This window comes from Dermochelys coriacea, chromosome 3, assembly GCF_009764565.3.
Source record: "Dermochelys coriacea isolate rDerCor1 chromosome 3, rDerCor1.pri.v4, whole genome shotgun sequence".
NCBI lineage: Eukaryota > Metazoa > Chordata > Testudines > Dermochelyidae > Dermochelys > Dermochelys coriacea.
In genome coordinates, this window is record NC_050070.1 from 11,504,083 (window position 1) to 11,525,347 (window position 21,265).

The 21,265-nt window shown below is 46.0% G+C and overlaps 1 protein-coding gene across 5 annotated transcripts in view; it reads left to right on the forward strand.

The window, feature by feature from the left end:
- The first annotated feature begins 5,811 nt into the window (after positions 1–5,811).
- PKHD1 (PKHD1 ciliary IPT domain containing fibrocystin/polyductin) overlaps positions 5,812–21,265 on the forward strand; it is a 405,193-nt gene continuing 389,739 nt past the window's right edge. For all 5 annotated transcript variants that reach the window (XR_006279695.1, XM_043510113.1, XM_043510114.1 and 2 more), the window contains exons 1-6: positions 5,812–6,023; positions 8,788–8,937; positions 10,251–10,328; positions 11,806–11,950; positions 13,009–13,108; positions 18,105–18,162. Coding sequence is in view for 4 of the 5 variants with exons in the window: in XM_043510113.1 (XP_043366048.1) it covers positions 8,886–8,937; positions 10,251–10,328; positions 11,806–11,950; positions 13,009–13,108; positions 18,105–18,162 (433 nt within the window). In the remaining variant the exon portion in view is untranslated. The remainder of the gene's footprint in view (positions 6,024–8,787; positions 8,938–10,250; positions 10,329–11,805; positions 11,951–13,008; positions 13,109–18,104; positions 18,163–21,265) is intronic.

Here is a 21,265-nt window from a genome sequence, read left to right on the forward strand (position 1 = left end):
GTCCTGACCCTTGGCTCTGATTTCTAACTTTGGCTCTGGTGTCTGGCTCAGACCATGGGCTCTGACTCCTAAGTACTGCTCTAACTATTGGGCATGACTACCCACATCCCAGTCTCTTCCAGCAGCCCTCAAGGGATGAATAGATTCTAAGGCTAAAAGGGACCACGATGACCAACTCATTATAGCACAGGCAGACAGACAATTTCTACAAAATAGTTCTGTTTGAACTACAACATACCTCCTGGACTAAAAATGGCCAGTAAGGGGGAATCCACCAGGGCCCTTGATGAGTTGTTCTAATGGCTAATTGCCCTTCCTTAGTTTGAGTCTGAACTTGTCTAGCTTCAACTTCCAGCCATTGCAGTGGTCCTCTCCAGATCTCACAGGAGATTGCTGATGTCCACCCAGATCCTCATGGAGCAGCTCGCAGGGCATTGCAGAAGATCCTGCAGGGGGTTACATGTCCCACCCCGTTGTCTGCACATCTCAGCAGTTTCAGCTGTGGAAATCCTGCCCTTTATTCTCATGGCTGGTGTGGTGCCCCACACATCTAGGGACCTTCCAAAGTCATTGGTGAAGGGCCTTAGTTGCTAGTGGTGACATTCCAGCAACTTTCCACTGTTTCCCCCCAAGGTGCTTCTGCATGGTGGATGTGCTATGGAGGTCAGCCCTATATGTGGCAAGCAGTAATGCTCCTGTAAATGATTTCTGTCCCCCCACATACAGCAGTGCTCTCTTCTTACTTGCCACTCCGAACAGGCCAGCTGGTTAGCCAGTCACACAACAGGTAGCAGCAGCTGAGGGTATTGCTGTACAGGGGGAGCTGACCATAGTTGGGAAATTGATTTGGCTCCTCCTGCCACTCAGCAGATTTCCCCCTGCAGAAAGGTGAGAGGCGCTTGGGAGGTGATGAGAAGAGGAGGTGGGGGAGGGACGGATTATGGGCCCCAATTCACTTGGTTTCCACCATTGGCACTGGGGCTGTGGGAGCTCTTGGCAATGGAAACTCTGCCTGGATGTAGGGGGAGCTGTAGGTGTGGATAAGGGTGGGAAGAGGATTGGGGATGGGTGAAGGATGTGTGGATTCAATGCACAAGGAACCTCTGCTATCAGCGCTCATTGGAGCCGTGGCTGCAAGTTAAAGCTAGTGGAGGGGAGACCACGGCATCACCTCCTCTGGCGGGGACAGCCTGCTCCCGAGCAGATAGCAGTGCATATAAAAAAAGATTGCTTAGCCTGCCCTCCTGTTCAGTAGGGGGCAGTAGCATCCAAGCACACCAGTCAGTCTGTTATTGGGGACCCATTACATTACATGGGGGGCCCCATTTGTGACTCCACCATTGCCCCTGTGGATGTAGGAAAGAATTAGGAGCCCAAGTTTCTGGTCAATGTTATCCTTTAGCTGACTCCTTTCTTCTAGTGTTAAAGGCCTTGCAGTATGAGGGATCTGAATATGTTATGGCTATAGCCTTACCTGAGTTATGATTGTTGCATAGAGTATATATGCTTCAGCACTCTCCTCTGAACCTTGTGATACAGCATGGCCAGAAGGCAGCCGGATAGTGATATAGTAGAGATATGTAAGTCCCAGGATAAGGAGTTGGAGCAGAGAACAGTTTGGAGGAGTTGGAGCAGAGGAGAGTTTGGAGAAGTGCCATGGCTGGCTAGAAGACCAAAACCCTAGGTAAAGAGACACCTGGCTTGTGCAGAGAGAGAGGGCAGGAAGCCCCACAAGCTGAAGAGCAGGAGAGGGAAGTAGCCCAAGGGAAGGAAGCACTAGTTCAAGTGGTTTACCACTATCCCTAGGGCCCCGGGCTGGGACCCGGAATAGAGGGAGGGCCCAGGTCCCTCCCTCTCCATTACCCTTCTCTAGGTTACTAGTGGGACAGTAGATACCCTAGTTCAGGGGCAGGAAACTGTGCCCTGAACCCCCTCCCCCGTCATAAATATAAAGGGAAGGGTAACCACCTTTCTGTATACAGAACTATAAAATCCCTCCTGGCCAAAGGCAAAACCTTTTCACCTGTAAAGGGTTAAGAAGCTAAGGTAACCCTGCTGGCACCTGACCAATGAGGAGACAAGAGACTTTCAAAGCTGGAAGTGTGTGTGTGTGTGGGGGGGGGGAGCAAAGGGTCTGTGTGATGCTTTTGCCAGGAACACATCAGGAATGCTCTTCAGAACTCCTGTAAAAAGTTAGTAAGTAATCTAGCTAGAAATGCGTTAGATTTCTTTTGTTTAATGACTGGTAAAATAGCTGTGCTGAATGGAATGTATATTCCTGTTTTTGTGTCTTTTTGTAACTTAAGGTTTTGCCTAGAGGGATTCTCTATGTTTTGAATCTGATTACCTTGTAACGTATTTACGATCCTGATTTTACAGAGGTGATTCTTTTACCTTTTCTTTAATTAAAATTCTTCTTTTAAGAACCTGATTGCTTTTTCATTGTTCTTAAGATCCAAGGGTTTGGGTCTGTGTTCAAACCTATGCAAATTGGTGAGGATTTTTATCAAGCCTTTCCCAGGGAAGGGGGTATAGGGCTTGGGGGGATATTTTGGGGTGAAGACATCTCCAAGTGGGCTCTTTCCCTGTTCTTTGTTTAACACGCTTGGTGGTGGCAGCATAGGGTTCAACGACAAGGCAAAGTTTGTACCTTGAGGAAGTTTTTAACCTAAGCTGGTAAGAATAAGCGTAGGGGTTCTTTCATGCAGGTCCCCACATTTGTGCCCTAGAGTTCAGAGTGGGGAATAAACCTTGACACCCCCAAGAAGAGGAAGCGCGGGACCCATCATAATCATAATTTGCCACAACCTGCAAATCTAGGTTGTTTTGGTGAGACTTTCATCTTTATAGCACTTTATACCACAATGATTTATGAAGATGGACAGATATAATTATTCCTAGTTTTCAGGAATACTTGGGAAACCAAGACAAAGAGTGGTCAGCACACTCGAATGTGTGATTTAGCACACTCGAATGTCTGCAGCGGAGCTGGGAACAGGACACAGGCTGTTGCAATCCTATACTGCTGTCCTACCCGCTGGATCACAAGGCTGCTGGAGTAAATACCAGTAACACTATTAGCATCGGAGGCCAAAGCTGCTGTTGGTGTCTGAATCTAGAGCCGTTTGCGGAGAACAAAATGCTAAGTGGCAAGAAGACAAGGATTAAAACAACAACACCACATTTAATTTTTGCCACAAATTATCTGCATCTTTAAAGTTTTTCTCCATGTTGCATATTTTTCCCCCTGCGGTCCTTGGTTCTGCACATCAGTGTCATGCAATCCCATGAAATGAATTACTAAACTAAAGACAGACAAAATGTGGTAGGGCAGGCTAGGGTTAAATTTTGCTGGGCTTCCCTTATTGCTGGCTGTTAGGAACTGAGATGCAGGGCCCTGATTCAGGAAGAAACCATATGTAGCCAATGCTGCTATTGAGCAATGTTGCAGAACTCTCCTGAAAACTGACCTCCTGTGACTTCGCCCAGGGGTGTTTGTCTCTGGATCAAGGCCTTAGGTGGAATTAGGTGGAAATAGCAGGGCTGATGGATTTAAATTTGACCTTCTTTTAAAGTGACACTTGCTGTTTAAAGTAAGATTCCCTAGTAGTGCAAAAAGACCAGCTTTTCAAATGTTAGGGCTGTAGTAACCATGTTTAAAATTCCCTCTCCTTAACCCATTGGCCAGACACTCCTATTACCAGGTCTCCAGGCAAGCTCCATTCAAGTTAGCGAGGAGCAGGGAGATGTGGGTAAATAAGAACACCGCACTCTAAGCCACTGTCGGAAGAGAGGCTACTGGGCTAGATGGACCATTGGTGGGACCCAGTATGGCCGTTCTTAAGCACAAATGAGTTGCATAGCTTCAATCCCTTGCTTGTGGGTCATAAGAATATGAATGAATCTACAGCCAGGCCACTGTTATGTGGGCAGCTCACCCAAAACAGGCAGAACATGTAGACTAGATCTTGGAGCCTCTGTTCCAAAAGCCCCAGGTCTCTACTGCTTGTGGGAAAAGAGGCTCACCTGTAGGTGCAAATAGTATCAAGTCTGATGCTCACTCTTTATTTACAGACACCAAGCCACTAGGTGGCAGCTTGATCACCAACACTTGAGCGGTTCTGATTTCATCCAGCAGAAGGCAGTGGTGAAGAATACAGACCAGCCAGTGCTTCATTGGGCTAGGGCAGTGGTTTCCAAACTTTAACAACCTGTGAACCCCTTTCACTAAAATGTCAAGTTTCATGAACCCCCTCCTAAAAAATGAATATTTCCAAGGATTTTCTCCTTTACCTGAGTATAACTTATAAAAGCAGTGATCTTGGAAATATAAAATTTGTTTTTATGACATGCTTATTACGCGCTATTTATTATTAATTATTTATCATTACAGTATTTTTGTTACATTATGAAAACAGCAACACTCTTTCAAGATCTCACTTTCGTAGCTTGTGTCACTTTGAATAAGCCTGTTTGTTATCAGACACGGCTCCTATGTTTCATCAAGGAGTATCAACATGTAAAACAGCATGAAGGGATTTAAGAAGCCAGCTCAGAGAGTTCCTCCTGCACAAGCATTCAGGTCTTGAGCAGTCCAGGCAAACAACACACGTTACAACAAAGCTTAAACTTGTTCTTCATAATAATTTTAAAAACACACTAGCTGCCTATTTAATTTTAAAAACAGCAAAAAATATCCACCTCCCTTTCCATTTCTTATAAGGATTCTTGAAGTTTAAATCTCCTCAGTATGATAGATATGCTTGTTTTGATCTGCTGAGCTCTTGGAAGTCCAGGGACTCTGGGCTGCTGGCCATGTGCTGCCCGGGATCCCTAGGGACAGCTCTGTCCGTCATTAGGGAATTTTTTCCCAAGAACCCCCTGTAACGTTTCGTGAACCCCCAAGGTTCACAAACCCCAGTTTGGGAACCACTGGGCTAGGGGATGCAAGGAATAGCACCAGGTGTAGACACATCGACTGTGCATGGATATTTAACATGTCTGTGGCTAGCTTTCACCCATCCTAGAAGCTGGGATTTTAGGACTATTTGCGTGAGGCTCCTGCGACTGACAATTTACACAAAAATATTTATTAGTGAGACATTTGAAATCCGAAAAACTCATTTTTAAGGCGGGTCTTTGAGACGGTAGTAAAACTTGGGGCTGTTCATGCTTGAGAGACTCCCATTGATGTGTGACCAATAGAGCTGTATAAAATCCTGTGGTGTCAGCTCAGAGGTCTGTGTGCACCTCTTTCTGATTTTTACTTTGGGTAGGTAATGTTGCACCAGTAACCCATAATGCCAGAGTGAATCTTAATGAAAACTTCTGTGACCACACCTGGTTTTGTATAGAAGTCCCAGGAAATCATTAAATTTCACTGGACAACATAAACATAACTCCAGCCTTGCTTGAAACTTGGCTAAAATTCTTGGCAAACTCAGAGATGCTTTGTGAAACCATGGCATATTTGGACTGAGGTTTGCCAGAAAACCCCAAGCTCCTTGGGCTGGGGGTTTTGTTATGAAAGTTACTTCCAACTCCATTGACTGGTGTTCTGGGGAACATTGATGTGTTGCTTATTTTTCATATGGAAACAATGGAAAGAAACAAAAATACAAAATTGATTGATTTGAAAACGTGCTTGTTTTCATTGCACGTATAAAATCCTATTTCAAGAGGAGAAAAATTCCAATGCTTTACCCATGGTCATTAACAAAAGACTTGGAGCAAAGTGGTTAATAGCATAAGGAGCTTAGGTTAATTATTAAGCTTGCCCTATGGATAGCGCTGAGCTTTTACTATGACAGGCACCCAACCTGCACACAAACTAGTCTGGTAAGTTACAACAGGACATGATTCAGTTACCTGCAGAGCCATTAAAGTTAGTGCTTGGAACACCCTTGTCCCAGAACAGCAATAAAATTGAACCAAGCTGTCAGGTTCCAAAGGGATGAAACCAGAAAAGTTATTCTGAAACCAGAGGTACCTGTGTGCATCTCTCATCAAAGCAATGGAAGAAAAGCACACAGGAAAAGGTAAGCAGTATTGTTTTCTTCTTTGTGTGTGTGTGTGTGTGTGTGTATGTCTTTGTGTATCGCTTCAAATGCAAGGTCACTGTGAGTACAGGTTGTAGAATCTGGTCAGTAGTGATTGCAGTAGCATTCATTGAGAAATGTAAGGAGGAGCCGTCAACCACTGATTGCATTGTAAAGTGGCAGAGCTCATACCACAAAAGATAGAAGCAAGCTAGTTTGTGGATGTCTTCCCTGACTATAATGTTCACATATGAATATCTAATCTCCATCAGAACCTGGAAGGAGGAGGAGCAGAGGGAAGGGAATATATATTATTGAACATTTGTATACTTAGGTTGAGAGAACCTGGCAGTTTTCTCTTTCTGCTGTTTATCTACCATGGCCGGCTACAAAACTCATGATTTTTAGTCACTGTTCTGCTACAGACTCACCGTGGGACATTGTACTAAGTCACTTATCTCCGGGGTGCTGGAACAATGTGTATAGTGAAGGTGCTGAGAGCCATTAAACCAAACTGTAAACTTTCAAGAGAGGGGGAAACCACTTCAAGCTGGGGATGCGGCAGCACCCCCTGCACCCTAGTTCCAGCACCTATGCTTATCTCTTTGTGACATCTGTAAAAGAGAGGCTACAGTATGTATCTGCTTCAAGCAGGGTTGTTAGGAGACCCAATGAATTAACTGAAGTGTGTGCAGCATGATGGGACCTTGGGATGAAGTGCCCTGTAAGCTATTAATGGCCATGCACGGCTGCTGGATTGAAAGGGGGATGTCATTCAAACAATCCACTTTGTTGATCTCCGTAGGACCAGCAGAAGGCTTAAAGTTTCCAATGTTCCTGTCACGGTTCCCCATCTACCCGCAGCTTTGTCCCGTTTGTGGCCTTTCTGAGTGCCCCCCTCAGGTGTCAGCCTTTTGCCTTTCCCTATCTTGGAGTGAAATCCCACAGTTCTCCCACTCCTAGAATGGGTCCTAGGCTACAGCATCCTATGTATCTCCTGTGCTCAGTGCTTACTTTGTGCCAGGGCTGAGCCATGGCACCTCAAGGCTTGGCAAGTCATAGCCCTGGTACCTCTGGGCTTCCTGCATCAGTTCTGAATATAAAAAAATGGCTTGACCCCCCGAACCCCAACCCCTAGCACCTCTTTCATTACAAATTAAACACTGACTGTGCTTATCTGGCAGGTCCGACCTGTAGTTCTTCCCTTTGGCAGTCTGTGACCAGTGGTGTGTAGGGTCACCTGGTTGACTTTTGTGTTGCTTGTTTTGCAGTAGGAACAAAGAGTAGAGAGAAAAAAAAATTATTCTTGAACAACATCCTACACACACGCCTCTCTTTAGAGCCTTGCAAATCCGCAGATATCCGTGGACTGTTTTTGCGGATCATGGATCGGCTGCGGATACAAATTTTGGATCAAAAAAGAACTAGATAAGTTCATGGAGGATAGGTCCACCAATGGCTATTAGCCAGGATGGGCAGGGATGGTGTTTCTAGCCTCTGTTTGTTAGAAGCTGGGAATGGGCGACAGGGGATGGGTCACTTGATGATTACCTGTTCTGTTCATTCCCTCTGGAGCACCTGGCCTTGGCCACTGTTGGAAGACAGGATACTGGGCTAGATGGACCTTTGGTCTGACCCAGTATGGCTGTTCTTATGTTCTTATCCACGCAGGGCTCTACCTATACAGGCTTACCATCCCCCGAGGGTAACCTAGGCTGCCCTAGCTGCTTTATACGTTCCCAGCGTGTGTCTGTGTCTCAGCCCGGTTCCCTCAAACAACACCCCTCTCTTGAAAGTGTGTTCCTTTCTAAACCTGCCCCAGGTATTCTGCTCTCCTGGGTTCTAGTCTTGGCTCTGCCACTGACCTGTTCTGTGACCGTGGACAAGCCCTTTACCTCTCCATATCTATTTCCGCTTGCTCCGTCTGTCCATCTAGTTTATTTAGTTTGTAAATTCCTTGGGGCCCGGGCTGTCTGTACAAAGGGCCCTAATTTTGGTTGAGGCCTCTAGATGCTACCATAATAATGATCGTGAATTATACCTTCCTGTTAGCTCCTTGTCTTGCTCCAACCCTCCTTTCCTGTTTTCTCAACGTGTGAGTTGCACCACAGTTGAGACGCTAAGACTCTGAGCCTCCTCTGATTGTTCTCCCAGGCAGTAATATCCCCATTTTATAGATAGGGGAAACTTAGGGGTAGTTCGTACTTTAGCCACCAACCTTGTGCAAGGGGTAGCGTATAACTGCAGCACTCCTGGAGCAGCCAAGCAGAGGAAACAACCCTTCGTTAGCTTTGCTGGGCGTTCGGCAGTGCCAGCTGAGGATCTGACCCTGGACACCTTCCCTAGGAGGTGGACTGAGCTCACAGACACTTTTTGCACAGAGTGCTGAAGAGCCAGAAGAGTTTAATGTCGCCCTTCCGAGGGAATGGCGCGCCTAAATCCCTTAAGCACTCTCGACAGTCCCTCGCTCGGTGCCAAAATAGGAGTAGGGCTTGGGAAAACGTGGCCCTGGGTGCTGAGGAGCTGAAGATCTGGCTCTTGGAGTGATGAGGCTTCGTGTGCTATTATCAGCCCCGTGTGTGTTTTAAATCTTTTCTAGTGAATGAGATGAAATGATTTTCTCGCCGAGGCTCTTTTTGATTTCAGGAAACAGCCCTCCCTCCCTGGCAGAACGATGACTCAGAGCAGCATGGCCTGCCCTGAAGGCTTGTCATGTGAATGAGGAATAGAGAGGGCTTTTTTATGTTACAGCGAAGGCACGTGGGTACTAAAGCCACATGCTAGACCTGTGAAGATGTGAGTGATCTCAGGGAAAATCTCCCATGCAGTTGAAGTCCGGGACCAGAGATGAACACTTTGATACTGTCCTTTTTGAACGTGGAGCTGCTGCTCTTTGCAGGTGAGTGCTAGAAGTCAGGGGCTCTCAAACAATTATCTATGGGGCCAGCAGGACAAAGGAACGAATGCCACTGGGAAGGCAGTGGGATTGTTGAGAGGCTGGGAGCAGCTTTGCAAGGGGCTCTGCCTTCGTGGGAGGCTTATGAAGTGGTTTGTGGAAAGGACGAAGTTGGATACCATAGGGCACTGGCGGTAGCATGCAGGATTTCATGCAGTGTTGTAGCTATTATACAGAATGTGCCACTTTGCCAGTTGTCTCTATACACTGTGTATTACAGACCCAACCATGGACCAGCAATGTCCAGTGCAATATTTCACCTAACCAATACTCCAATACTGGGACACATGGCAGTGATTTTTTTTTTCACTGCAGTGAACAACTATCTCCTCTAGATTGTTGGTTCAAATTTAGCTCAGGCCAGTAGTGGACAAAAGTATTTGTCATCTGATGGTTTTGTTGAGGATTTTGGTGAAACATATTTGGATCCCAGTCTAGTTCCTAGAGGAAAAATGTCCATATCTCACAAACCATTATAACTACTGCTCTTGTTGATAGCCTCAGCAGACGTCCTCTGTTGGCATGGGAAATGCACTGTTCTCCGGTTCAAAGGTGGTCCCAAAAGGTCATTCTCTGGCAAGGGAAGCTTGCTCCATTGCTGTCTGTGCTGTGAATAACTAGGAGACATCATTCTTAGTTTCTAGCCTCCGTTATGTTTGCTAAATTCACCTAAACACAAGTCAGAATCTCTGAATGGTGCGGAACACAGCTCCTTCATCTGGCTGTCCCACTAGGCAAGGACCCCTTTGTATCTGCTCGTAGGGGCTCTATATAGTTTTTCAAGAGGATGTTTAATGGTTTAACTAGAGTGCATTATCACCAATCCCTCTGCAGAACAGAACACTCTACAAGTGGAGCAAAGCTTGGGCAAAGCAGTGACTGCAGGAAGGCTTGTAAGCTCAGCATAGCAAGGCCTAGATGTGTGTCTCATTTTCAAGAGGGTCTTGGGCACCTAGGAGCTTATGTCTCATTGGACTTTATATCTCCACCCATTTGTATTCATTCTATATACACGTGTGTGTGCATATTATGTATTTCTAATCTATTTTAGTTCCTCCAGTTATGCTCTTTGGGATTAGTTTATTTAGGGAAGATATTCTTTGGGTCAGAACGTGTTGCTAGTGAATCTTCAAATACCTTCCATGCAGAAATGTGTCTCAAGCATTGCCAATGCCATTGTAAAGATACATGCTGCACATGACTGATTCTGCTGCTGTATTACATTTCATCCTGAAGTATCTGGGTTATTTTTGCAGTGGCTTCTGCAAAGTTATTCATTGAACCCCAGGAGGGCAGCCTTGCTGGAGGAACATGGATCACCCTGACATTGGATGGTAAGTTTTAGGAGGCTGTTAGTAATTGGTGGAAATCATTGGATAAAATGGAGCACTTGGAAGAATTGCAAGGGGTCAGCTGTGTTCTGAAACACAAGACCATAACAAGGTTCAAAAAAGAGTTAGATACGTTCATGGAGGATAGGTCCATCAATGGCTATTAGCCAGGATGGGCAGGGATGGTGTCCCTAGCCTCTGTTTGCCAGAAGCTGGGATGGGGGATGGATCACTTGATGATTACCTGTTCTGTTCATTCCTTCTGGGGCACCCAACATTGGCCACTATTGGAAGTCAGGATACTGGGCTAGATGAACCTATAGTCTGACTTGGTATGGCCGTTCTTATGTTCTTAATTTGCCATTCTGGTATGGGCAACTGTAAATGTAAAACAAAACAAAAAAACACCACACAACAACACAGCGTTCAGGCCCCCAAAATCATGAAAAATCATTAGATTTAAAAAAAATAATCAATGCTGGGTTCTTTTTATTTGCCTTCTGGATTTTGAGCATTTAGGGTGTACTTCAGTAACACTGACATGCTTTTCTCTGAAATCATAAGGGCTAGAAATGTACTCCTTTTTCAAATGAAAGCTGAGATTTTCATATAGTCACAGGACTGCAGTATCAGAGGCTTTAAGAAAAGCATCAATTGTATTGTGAGACTTGTGATAAAATCACAAGAGTTGCCAACATAGTCAGTTACATAGGCCATCATTGTCAAACTTGCTTGCCACAAATTATCCATATAAATAACGCTACCTAGCTCTTATATACCTTTCATCAGTAGATCTGAGAGCACTTTACAAAGGACTTCAGGATCATTATCTCCGTTTTTACAGATGGGGAAACTGAGGTGCACAGAGCAGGCAGAGTGACTTGCCCAAAGTCACCCAGCAGGCCAGTGACAGAGCCAGGAATAGAACCACATCTCCTGAGTCCCAGCCCAGTGCTCTGTTCTTTAGGCCATAAATAAATGACCTGATTTTCAGAGGTGCTGAGCAGTGACTTCAGAAAGAGTTGCAATTCCTCAGCATCTCTGAAAGATCAGGCCATTTGTGTGTGCCTAAATTTGGATTTCAGTGCCTGCCATTGGTGCCCAAGTTTGAACATTTTGGCTTAGTCATGTATAACCGTGCAAAATATGTGGAAAGGGGGTGTAAAATGCCAAGGTGCAAGTTAGATAGTGGAGAATCAGGCCCAGTGCAAGCAGAATGCTCTATAAGAGAATGTGTATGGGAGAGGTTGCCTGGGAAGTATTTAAAAGCAGTTCACCCCAAAGAAGATCCATAGCTGAATAGGAAGATGAACCATGTTTTAATATGAAAGACAACACCCCACACTTGGTTTAAAAATCCTTGATTGGGGCTGGCACTGCTGTTGTTAGACACAATCTGAACTGCACCCTGTAAACGTTTTAATATGTTGTTGTCATGATCCTGCACTTACAAAATGTTTGTCATTAATGGATTGCTTAGGTCTGACATCTCCCCAGTTGCAGTTCACTTACCCCAACAATGGGTCTTCGCTGGAAGTGTCCCTAGTGAATCCCATTCTGCCTCCAGTACGGTGTGATGTCCATCCTGTATATTTCGATTTGTCTATCATCAGATGCAAAACGAGGTACTGCACTCTAATAAAGGGGTTCAGAAATGACTTTCTAGGCAGAAGATGCTGTAGGAAAACATGTGAGGATTTTTTCTTGTTGTTTTCTGAATGTGTGTTAGCTTCAATTACTGTTTGAACCATTAGCATAAAAGACCTACCAGTATCCAATGGTTGGAAAGGTAGAAAAATTCAAATTGGAAATAGGGCACAGATTTTCAGTAGTGAGGGTAATTGATCAGTGATACAATTCACCCAGGGGCGTGGTAAATTCATCATCTCAGATCTCTATATCAAAACCAGATGCCTTTCTCAGGGATATGATCTTGCTCACCCCCAAGTTACTGGGCTCAGTAGCATTCGTACGTAGTGGGAAGAATAAATCTTCCATTGCAGCAATCATGGGGGGAGAAATTCTCAGGCCTGTGTTCTGCAGAAGATCAGACTAGATGACTCTAAAGGTTCCCTTCTGGTTCAAGGGAAAGACTCACTATCCCCACACCTAGGCATGGCGGGATTAAGCAAAGCTTTGGGAGTCTTTTGAAAATTGGGGCGTATGCTCTCTAAAGCTAGTAAGAACAATACTTCTGAAAGGGGCGCTCATGTATTTTGAGCCACACATGTAGGGTTTGTGTTGAAATCCAACTCAGGTGGCTAGACTCACAGGTGAACTCCACTCTTGCCCCCCAGAGGTGGTCCTTCTAGGTTCAATTTGGGGCACGCTGGCTCGTGATGGAAAACTTCCACAGCTGCTGCCCAGGCTATACCTGCTATAATGTCCTTTGCCAAGCTGTCATACTGGTTGGAGAGTCCTCTTCTGGGGAGCAGTGCCCCTTGTCTGGGGGTTATGGCACAGCCTCCCCCTCTAACTCTGTTGTCCCTGTCCCCCCGCCCCTGTTCGGCACTTGTTCATTTGTGTCATCCTCTGTGTTTTTTGTCTCCTCCCCTCTTCTTAGGAGTGACTAGTGAGGTTGGTGTAGCTCCATTAAAATCAATGGAGCTACACAGATTTACATCTGCGGAGTATCTGGCCCATGTTTTACATTAAAACACATGAGCTGTTGTTTCCTTTGAAGGTCCTCGCAGCAGGAGGGGCTGTACCAGCTGGAGGTGATTGCTAATGGACAGGTGATAAGCAACCCGGGTGGGATGCCTTGTGACAACTGCACTTTCAAGGTAAATGCCAAGGAGGGATGGGAGGAAATGGCTAAAGGTAATCCAAAGGGGGTTGCAACTCAGGGTAACAGACTGATGCTGACAGGACTTTGGAGTGGAGCCCGGAGCTGGAGCCCGGAGCAGCTCCGGAGCAGTGGAGCTGCAGGTTTTTGCCTGGAGCTGGAGTGGAGCCAGAGCATAGCCCTGGATGCTGAGACAGGAGAACTTCAGTTGACTGTTGGGGCGGGAGGAAATTCTGACAGTGCTATCTCCTAGGTTGGGAAGAGGTGGTTGCGCTATTGCTGGAGTCATTTAAAACTAGCCCTGACAAACTGCTAGGGGATGAGGAATAATCTAGCACTGGTTCCCAGGTAGGGTGACCTGATGAGCCGATTTTTATAGGGACAGTCTGGTATTTAGGGCTTTGTCTTATATAGGCGCCTATTACCCTTCCCCGCCACCCGATCCCAATTTTTCACGCACAAGGTGTCCTTAGAATATTGTTCTCAACTTATATAAGTCAATTCGTTGCCATGGCACTCTTGTGGTTAGACATTTAGGAATGTTCTATCCAGAAGCTGATGTTAGCTCATGTTCCTGTGGCTGGCTGATGTCATTATGGAGAAAATTTCCTCTACACACTCTACTTCCAGTTCCCTAATAGCTAGGGCTTACCCCTGAACTGTTTATCTGTGCCAAAGTTCAGAGGCCTCAAGCCTTGTTCTAGCTCTTAAAGCTAATGTCTTAGAGGGTACAGGCCTGTAGGTTCCTTGCATTACTGCTAAATATAATAAATGTAGAACTGAAGGCAAGGCAGTGAATATAATAAAGAAAGCTAGCCCTGTGGGCTATGGCATGAAGCCCATGATAACCCAATAGGTCTGTATACAAAACCATGGGTTCATCAGGGAAGGGGTGGAGTCAGTCACTGCTCCCCATGGCACATATCCAGATATTTCTGAACTTTGTCACTCTGAAATTCTATTGGAAATCTTGAGATCAGCTCTGCCTTCAAGGCTTCCAATTCTTTGTGAGTTTTGGCCTTATTGGGAGTGTTACCTGGGGTTCCCTAAAGCCAAAGCTCTCGGTAACTTTACTTTCTGAAAGGCGGTATCAGGAAATAAACCAAGGGAGATGCAGCACCTCTGTCTCCTATAGGGCTGGCATAAATCACACACAATGAAATGCTTTTACTTAGAGCCTTTGCTTTATAGTCTCCAGCACTTTCACGAGAATGCCTTTACTCAAAGTCTTTGCTTTATTTAGTCTCAAGCACATATAAACACAATAGGTTATAGATCACTCCCAAAAAATAGTTACCTGTGATCTGGAGGAGTCTCGAGTGGTCAAACGACAAGGTTCAAGTGGCCAGCGACCTGCCTGTCACTGTGGATTCCAAGAGATATCCAAAAGGTCAAATACAAATTCCTCAGACCTGTCTACCCCTTTTATGTTAGTAACTGCTACAATTATGTCAACAACATATCAATCAAAGAAAAACCATTAAGCAAGCCCTATTTAAGATGTTCGTTATACAGATGTGTTTTTGCAGAGTCTGCAGTATTGTGGGCCCTGACACACCAGAAGTCAAATATGGGTAGACTTCCTGTTTTTCCCAGACCCTTACCTCAGCATAACAGAGAGGACATAGAATCAGACTCGGGCCTCATGATCACTGCCCCACTTCTCTCCTGGCTTTGCCTTGGTGATGTTAAGGCTCATACAAAGGCCTGACAGGTGCTACTTTTGGCAATACACAAAATAATCAATATTCTATCCCAATAACTTGAGCACCTGGCTGGTTGCTAAAAATGCCCCTCTCCAGCAGAACTTTTCTGGGTGTGTTTCCACTTGTGGGTGAAGCCAGGAAATGCAGAAGAAGATGGATTATGCTGTGTTTTGTCTTTCTGCATATTCTGGGAAGAGCAGAAGAAGGCTCAGATGCTTGGGTTCTCTTTCCATCTCTACCTGCAAATTACTGTGGCAGCCTGCAACGGTCATTTTACCTTCTCAGTTCCCCATTTGTAAAATAAGGATGATTCCACTTGGCTCCTTTTTAAAACCTTCAATTCAGCTCCCACTAACGTCAATGAAAAAAGCACCAGTGACTCTTATGGGTGCAGGATCAGGATTTATAAGATTTAAAATTATTCTCGGGTTACAGAGATAACTTAACCCTGGCAGAGCAGGACCCTCAGCCATCGCTGTTTGCTAGAGAACAAGCCCATTTGTGCTTGTCAGTCCTGTCTAGCTCTTTTCCAGGAGTGAGCAGGAGAGCCTGACGTTTTCAGCAAATTGCACATTAACACATACAAGTCATTGGGCAGTTCAGCTACCTTAGAGAGTTGATGAAAAATCACCAGGGGATGCTGTTAATGAGAGACATTCCAAGTGAAATAAAACACAATGTGCTCTCTTTGTTTTGGGACTGGAAACCTGTGAGCCATGAGTATTAAAAAATTAATTTGGCCTCTCCAGTAGACTGCAAAACCCGCTGCAGGCAGTGACAAGTCTGAACTGTTCACAGAAGGTTTTCCTATCAGCTGGTGACTGTTGCCTTGCTGCTCTAATCCACTCCTTGCTCCAGTCAGTCGGGCTGGCTGTGGGCCGGTGCTGATCTCTCTTCTTTGCGATGACTGACATGAAGGGAGCTTGATGCTAATGCTCATGAATTTTTTAGATTGCCATGTCTCCAGCTCGAGAGGGAGGCAGAGGCCAGAATCTATCAGGGAGTGCGATGCTATGTTGGGTCACATGACAGCTCAGAGGGAATCAATGTTGTGAAGTCCTGGAAAGTCTGACCCTGGCTCTGCCAGGTCTTAGGCTGCTCAAGGGGATACTCTGAGTGCTTGACTCCAGAATATAAGCGCATGTCAGGAAGGGAGAGGGAGAGATGGCTAGGATCAGAGAGAGAGAGGGATAGGGGGCATTGGGCAAGAGAATGAGAGTGTATGAGGGCCCACTAACTTTTTAATAGGAATAAATCCTGGTCCCATTGAAATCAATAGGCATTTGCCAGTGATGTAAATGGAATCAGGGTTTACTTTAGCCCATTAATAATACTTGGGTTTAGATTCACAAAGGTATTTAGGTGCCTAAAGATGCAGATAGTCACCTGATATGATTTAGAAAAGTGCCTACCTCCCACTGACAGTCAGTGTAAATCCCACGAGGCTCCTAAATACCTTTGTGAAGCTGGCCCTTAGCTCTTACATGGTGCTTTTCATCTGGAGAGTTCAAAGTGCTTCACGAAGGGAGATAGATATCATCCTTCCCATTTTACAGATGGGGAAAGTGAGGCACAGATGCAAAGTGATTAGGACACAGTCACGCAGCAGGCTATGTGTGGAACTCAAATCTCCAGCCTCCCAATCCAGTATCTATCCACTGCTTCCCAAGAACACAAAGCTGGGCTTCTTTACCATGCTCTGACCACTGCAGCTGAAACTGCAGTTCACACATTGTCCAGTTTCGGGATGACATCTCACGAAAATCCCAAATGCTGCACGTTTCTAGGAACTCAGGAGTTGTCAGATCAGATCAGGCAATTGGTGCATCTAATTCAGTATCCTGACTCTTAACACTATACAGTCTCTGAAGCCGCAAAAGAAGCCAAAAAACCCCCCATGATACACTTAATTCTGCCTCAGCACGAGACTGGACTAGAGGACCTCTTGAAGTTCCTTCCAGCCCTTCCTTTCTACAGTTGGAGCAGGGTAAATACCTACCACAATACTCTGCTGATACTGGCTTGTGTAAAGCTCTGGGAGCCAGATCCTTGGCTGGAGGTGACTTAAACAATGACAGTTTATCCCAGTGGAGGAGCTGGCTCTGTATTCATTCTGTCTATGCTTGCTTTCCAAGAACAGTTTAGAGAAGGAGTGAATTGGCAGGAATGCTTGCAGGGAGTGTTAACTGCATATGGGAGAACAGCCCTCAGAGCAAGAGATAGGCATGCTATAAAGATCAATAATATTCACAGAAAACAGCAGGGTTTCAAACTGAAACTCACAAACCAGGAACCTGAGTCTAAGAGTTACGTTCAGGTAAAACAAGTGATGCCATGTGAGCTGTGATTCCAATCAAAACTAGTGCTTAGATTGCAGACGTTGGCTACAAATGGTCATCAGGCCCGGAATCATTTGTAGAAATGATTCAGCCAGCAATTGTGAAGGAACAAAGAAATTCGGGACAATCTCAGGTTGCTCGTGAACAAATGAGGAGCAGAAAGAGAAATTTCATTGACTCGATTTTTTGCTAAGAATGATTGGTTCAGCTCTGTACCACAGTACCTGTGGTCAACTGGGCAATGCAATGCACTGAGGAAATATGTGGGACTGTGCCCTAGTGGGGAGAGACTGTAGTGACACCTTCCTGCATGCAATGACACTGCTCAAGAGGCAGAGACATAAGACTTCAGGATCACCGAGGGAAAGACTAGGGCTGCCAGGAATGCTCTCCACTCCAGAGGGGCTGTGTCTGGGATCTCCACTCTGTTCCCAGAGTTATAATCTGGTCCTAGTTTCCAACTTCTGCAATGATCAGGTTATGGTCTGGAGCATGAGATCATATTGCCTTTCTGTCCTGCAGGTTGAATTAGATCCTTGGTGACCCCTGTACAGACCTGTTGCCTTCAGTGTGGATGCACCGGTGTAACTGATTAGCAACTTAATAACAGTTTTACTAGTGAGGCACAAGATGGAGAAGAATGCAGCTCTCTCTTCTCTTCACTGTGCTGGTTCTGCAGAGCCAGCAGAAGTAACCAGCAGTAGAAACCTATTGTCATCAGTAAAATCGGTAGATCTGACTCTGAGAACATACTGGGAGCAAACTTGCTGATAAGAAGGGGGCAGTTTTACATAGTCACTCATCAGAGTAGAAATGCACTTTAAAGACAAGCCCCAAAATAAGTGTGTCTGAAATTCTGGTTGCTAGCTGTGTTGCGAATGATGCATAATCAGATCTTGTAGGGCTGCTGTGGTAGCTTGTTTATTTAACAACAAAATTCTTCTTGCAGTTTTCTGTTGCACAGACACCTGTGGTTTACCAAATTAATCCACCATCTGGCGTCCCAGGTAAGGGATCTTCCTTTAAAATGGAGATTGATTTGATGTTACATATTTTCATCTTCCTGGTAAGGGCTGCCATTTTAGCTGATACACTGGGGATTAAATTAGGCATCTATAGAGCTGAAAGCATGAGCTACTATAGCTTGAGCTATGAAGTCAAGGCTCTATAGTTAGTAAGATTCATATCCTCTGGATCAGGCACAGTGAGGTTGCTTAGCATGTAGGGTTGCCAGGTGTCTGGTTTTCAACTGTAACATCCAGTCAAAAAGGGACCCTGGCGGCTCCCGTTGACACCACCAACAGGGCTGTTAAAAGTCTGATCGCCAGGACCTGGGGCTAAGGCAGGCTCCCTACCTGCCCTGGCTCCACGTGGCTCCAGGAAGGGCTGCCAGGTCCTTGTGGCCTCTAGGCGCTGGGGCAGCCAGGGAGGCTCCGTGCACTGCCTCCACCCTCAGGGCTGGCTCCGCAGCTCCTATTGACCGGAAACCATGACCAATGGGAGCTGCAGGGGGTGGAGCCTGCCGGCGCAAAGGCAGCACACACCGCGCAGAGCCACCTGGCCACCCATGCACCTAGAGGCTGCAGGGACCTGGCAGCTGCTTCCTCAGAGCCGCCGTAAGTGCCGCCAGGATCACCGCACACCCCAATCCCCTGGCCTAGCCAGGAGCCCCCTCCTGCACCCCAAACCCCTCATCCCCATCCCCACACCCAGTCGGATTCCTCAGCCCCCTGGCCCCCCAACTCCCTGGCCCCACATCCAGCTGGAGCCCTCACCCCCCCCACATCCCCAACTCCCTGCCACACCCCAGAGCTCACACTCCCTCCCACACTCCGAACCCCTCAGCCCCAGCTCCAACCCAGAGCCTGCAGCCCTAGCCAGAGCCTGCCCACCCACCCTTCCTCCCCAGCCTCCTGCCCTGGCCCGGTGAAAGTGAGTGAGGGTGGGGAAGAGCGAGCGATGGAGGGAAGGGGGATGGAGCGAGTGGGGGCGGGGCCTTGGAGGAGGGGCAGGGCAGGGGCGGGGCCTCAGAAGGGGTGACGCAGGGGGCGGGGTGGGGGTGTTCAGTTTTGTGTGGTGAGAAAGTTGGCAATCCTAGTAGCATGCAGTGACTAGTGGGTAACACTAGCATTTGGTGTCTGTAGGAGTGCCTTTTCACAAGGCTGTTTGAGTAGGAGGATGTTGTAGAACAATAGTGCATGCCTTGGTTATCTGTATTTCTGGTGATTCATAGATTCATAGATTCATAGATACTAAGGTCAGAAGGGACCATTCTGATCATCTAGTCCGACCTCCTGCACAGCGCAGGCCACAGAATGTCACCCACCCACTCCTATGAAAAACCTCACCCATGTCTGAGCTATTGAAGTCCTTAAATCATGGTTCAAAGACTTCAAGGAGCAGAGAAGCCTCCCTCAAGTCAGCCATGCCCCATGCTACAGAGGAAGGCGAAAAACCTCCAGGGCCTCTCCAATCTGCCCTGGAGGAAAATTCCTTCCCGACCCCAAATATGGCAATCAGCTAAACCCTGAGCATATGGGCAAGATTCACCAGCCAGATACCCAGGAAAGAATTTTCTATAGTAACTCAGATCCCATCCATCTAATATCCCATCTCAGGGGATTTGGCCTATTTACCCTGAATATTAAAGATCAATTACTTACCAAAATCCCATTATCCCATCATACCATCTCCTCCATAAACTTATCGAGTAGAATCTTAAAGCCAGATAGATCTTTTGCCCCCACTGCTTCCCTTGGAAGGCTATTCCAAAATCTCCTGGCTCCTTTTTTTTTTGGGGGGGGGGTAAAGTCCTAGGTCCTGATTCTGCAACCCCATTCAAACCCCTGCACCCACACAGAGTCTCACTAACTTCAAAGGGGCTTTGCGTGAGGATAGGGACCTCAATCAGCAAAAAAAGTGGTAGACAAAGCCCAAGCCTGGTTCTGTGAGAGTCAAGCAGGGGGAAGTAAACACTTGTATAGGACTTCAGATCAGAATAGATGCTTGTCTGTTTCAGGTGTCTATGACTTTCTCTTTTGGCATGTGTATCTCACTGGTGGTTTGTCTGACAGTGAGCTACGGATTCAGGGACTTGGTTTCTTTGTGCCATAATTGCACTGACATTTTTGAGCTACTTTGGAAGATCATCTAAGTATAATTTACCGTTTTGGACTTTGAAGTGCTTTGAAAGCAAGTGTCCTAGGGCTCAATTAACAAAGGTATTTAGGTGCTGAAAGATGCAGATAGGCACCTAGTGAGATTTAGAAAAGCACCTACACAGATTAGGTGATAACTCCCATTTAAAGTCAATGGAAATTATGCACCTAACTCACTTAGGTGCTTTTGTAAATCCTACTAGGCACCTATTTGCATCTTTAGGCACTGAAATTTCTTTGTCAGTCTGGAACCTAGTGTCTGTGTTCTTTTATTTGAATGTATTTTATTTGAGCTGGGATTTTGAATGTTAAATGTCCAAGTCTCAGGGCAATTTAGTGGAAATTGAGCTCCTGACTCCCCTAGATGCCTCTAAAAATCTCTCTAAACACACAAAACCCAGTTCCAGTGATCCTTCACTGTCGGGATCTGTGTTGGATGTCAGACCCTGTACCTGTTCTAATGACTGCAGCTGTGTTATGGTGAGTCACCCCGCCTCCAAAGTCTATTTCCTCTAGTGTGTGAACCCTGCACTGCCTGCTCTCCCATCCTTTTTATAGAATAAGTTGCTGCTGAGGACATCAGAAGCCTGCTCTTAGAATCATAGAAGATTAGGGTTGGAAGGGACCTCAGGAGGTCATCTAGTCCAACCCCCTGCTCAAAGCAGGAATTGCTCTTCAGCAATTCCTTTCCACACAATTCCACTTGCTTCATTGAAAAGTCCTTGAAGTTACCAATCAAAAGCCAAGGGAGAAGATGAGTAAATGTTGTTAGGGTCATATTGATACAAGAAGTTAACAATCCCGTCCTCTTGCAATTTATGTCTATTGCAAAGTTAAACAGCCGGCTGGCCCCAAGGAACAAAAGCCAGATTCTGACCCCTTGAGCTGATCCTGCCCTTTGCAAAAGTTCAGGGCTTTGATCAACCACGCTTCACCAATGCGTGATGCAAAA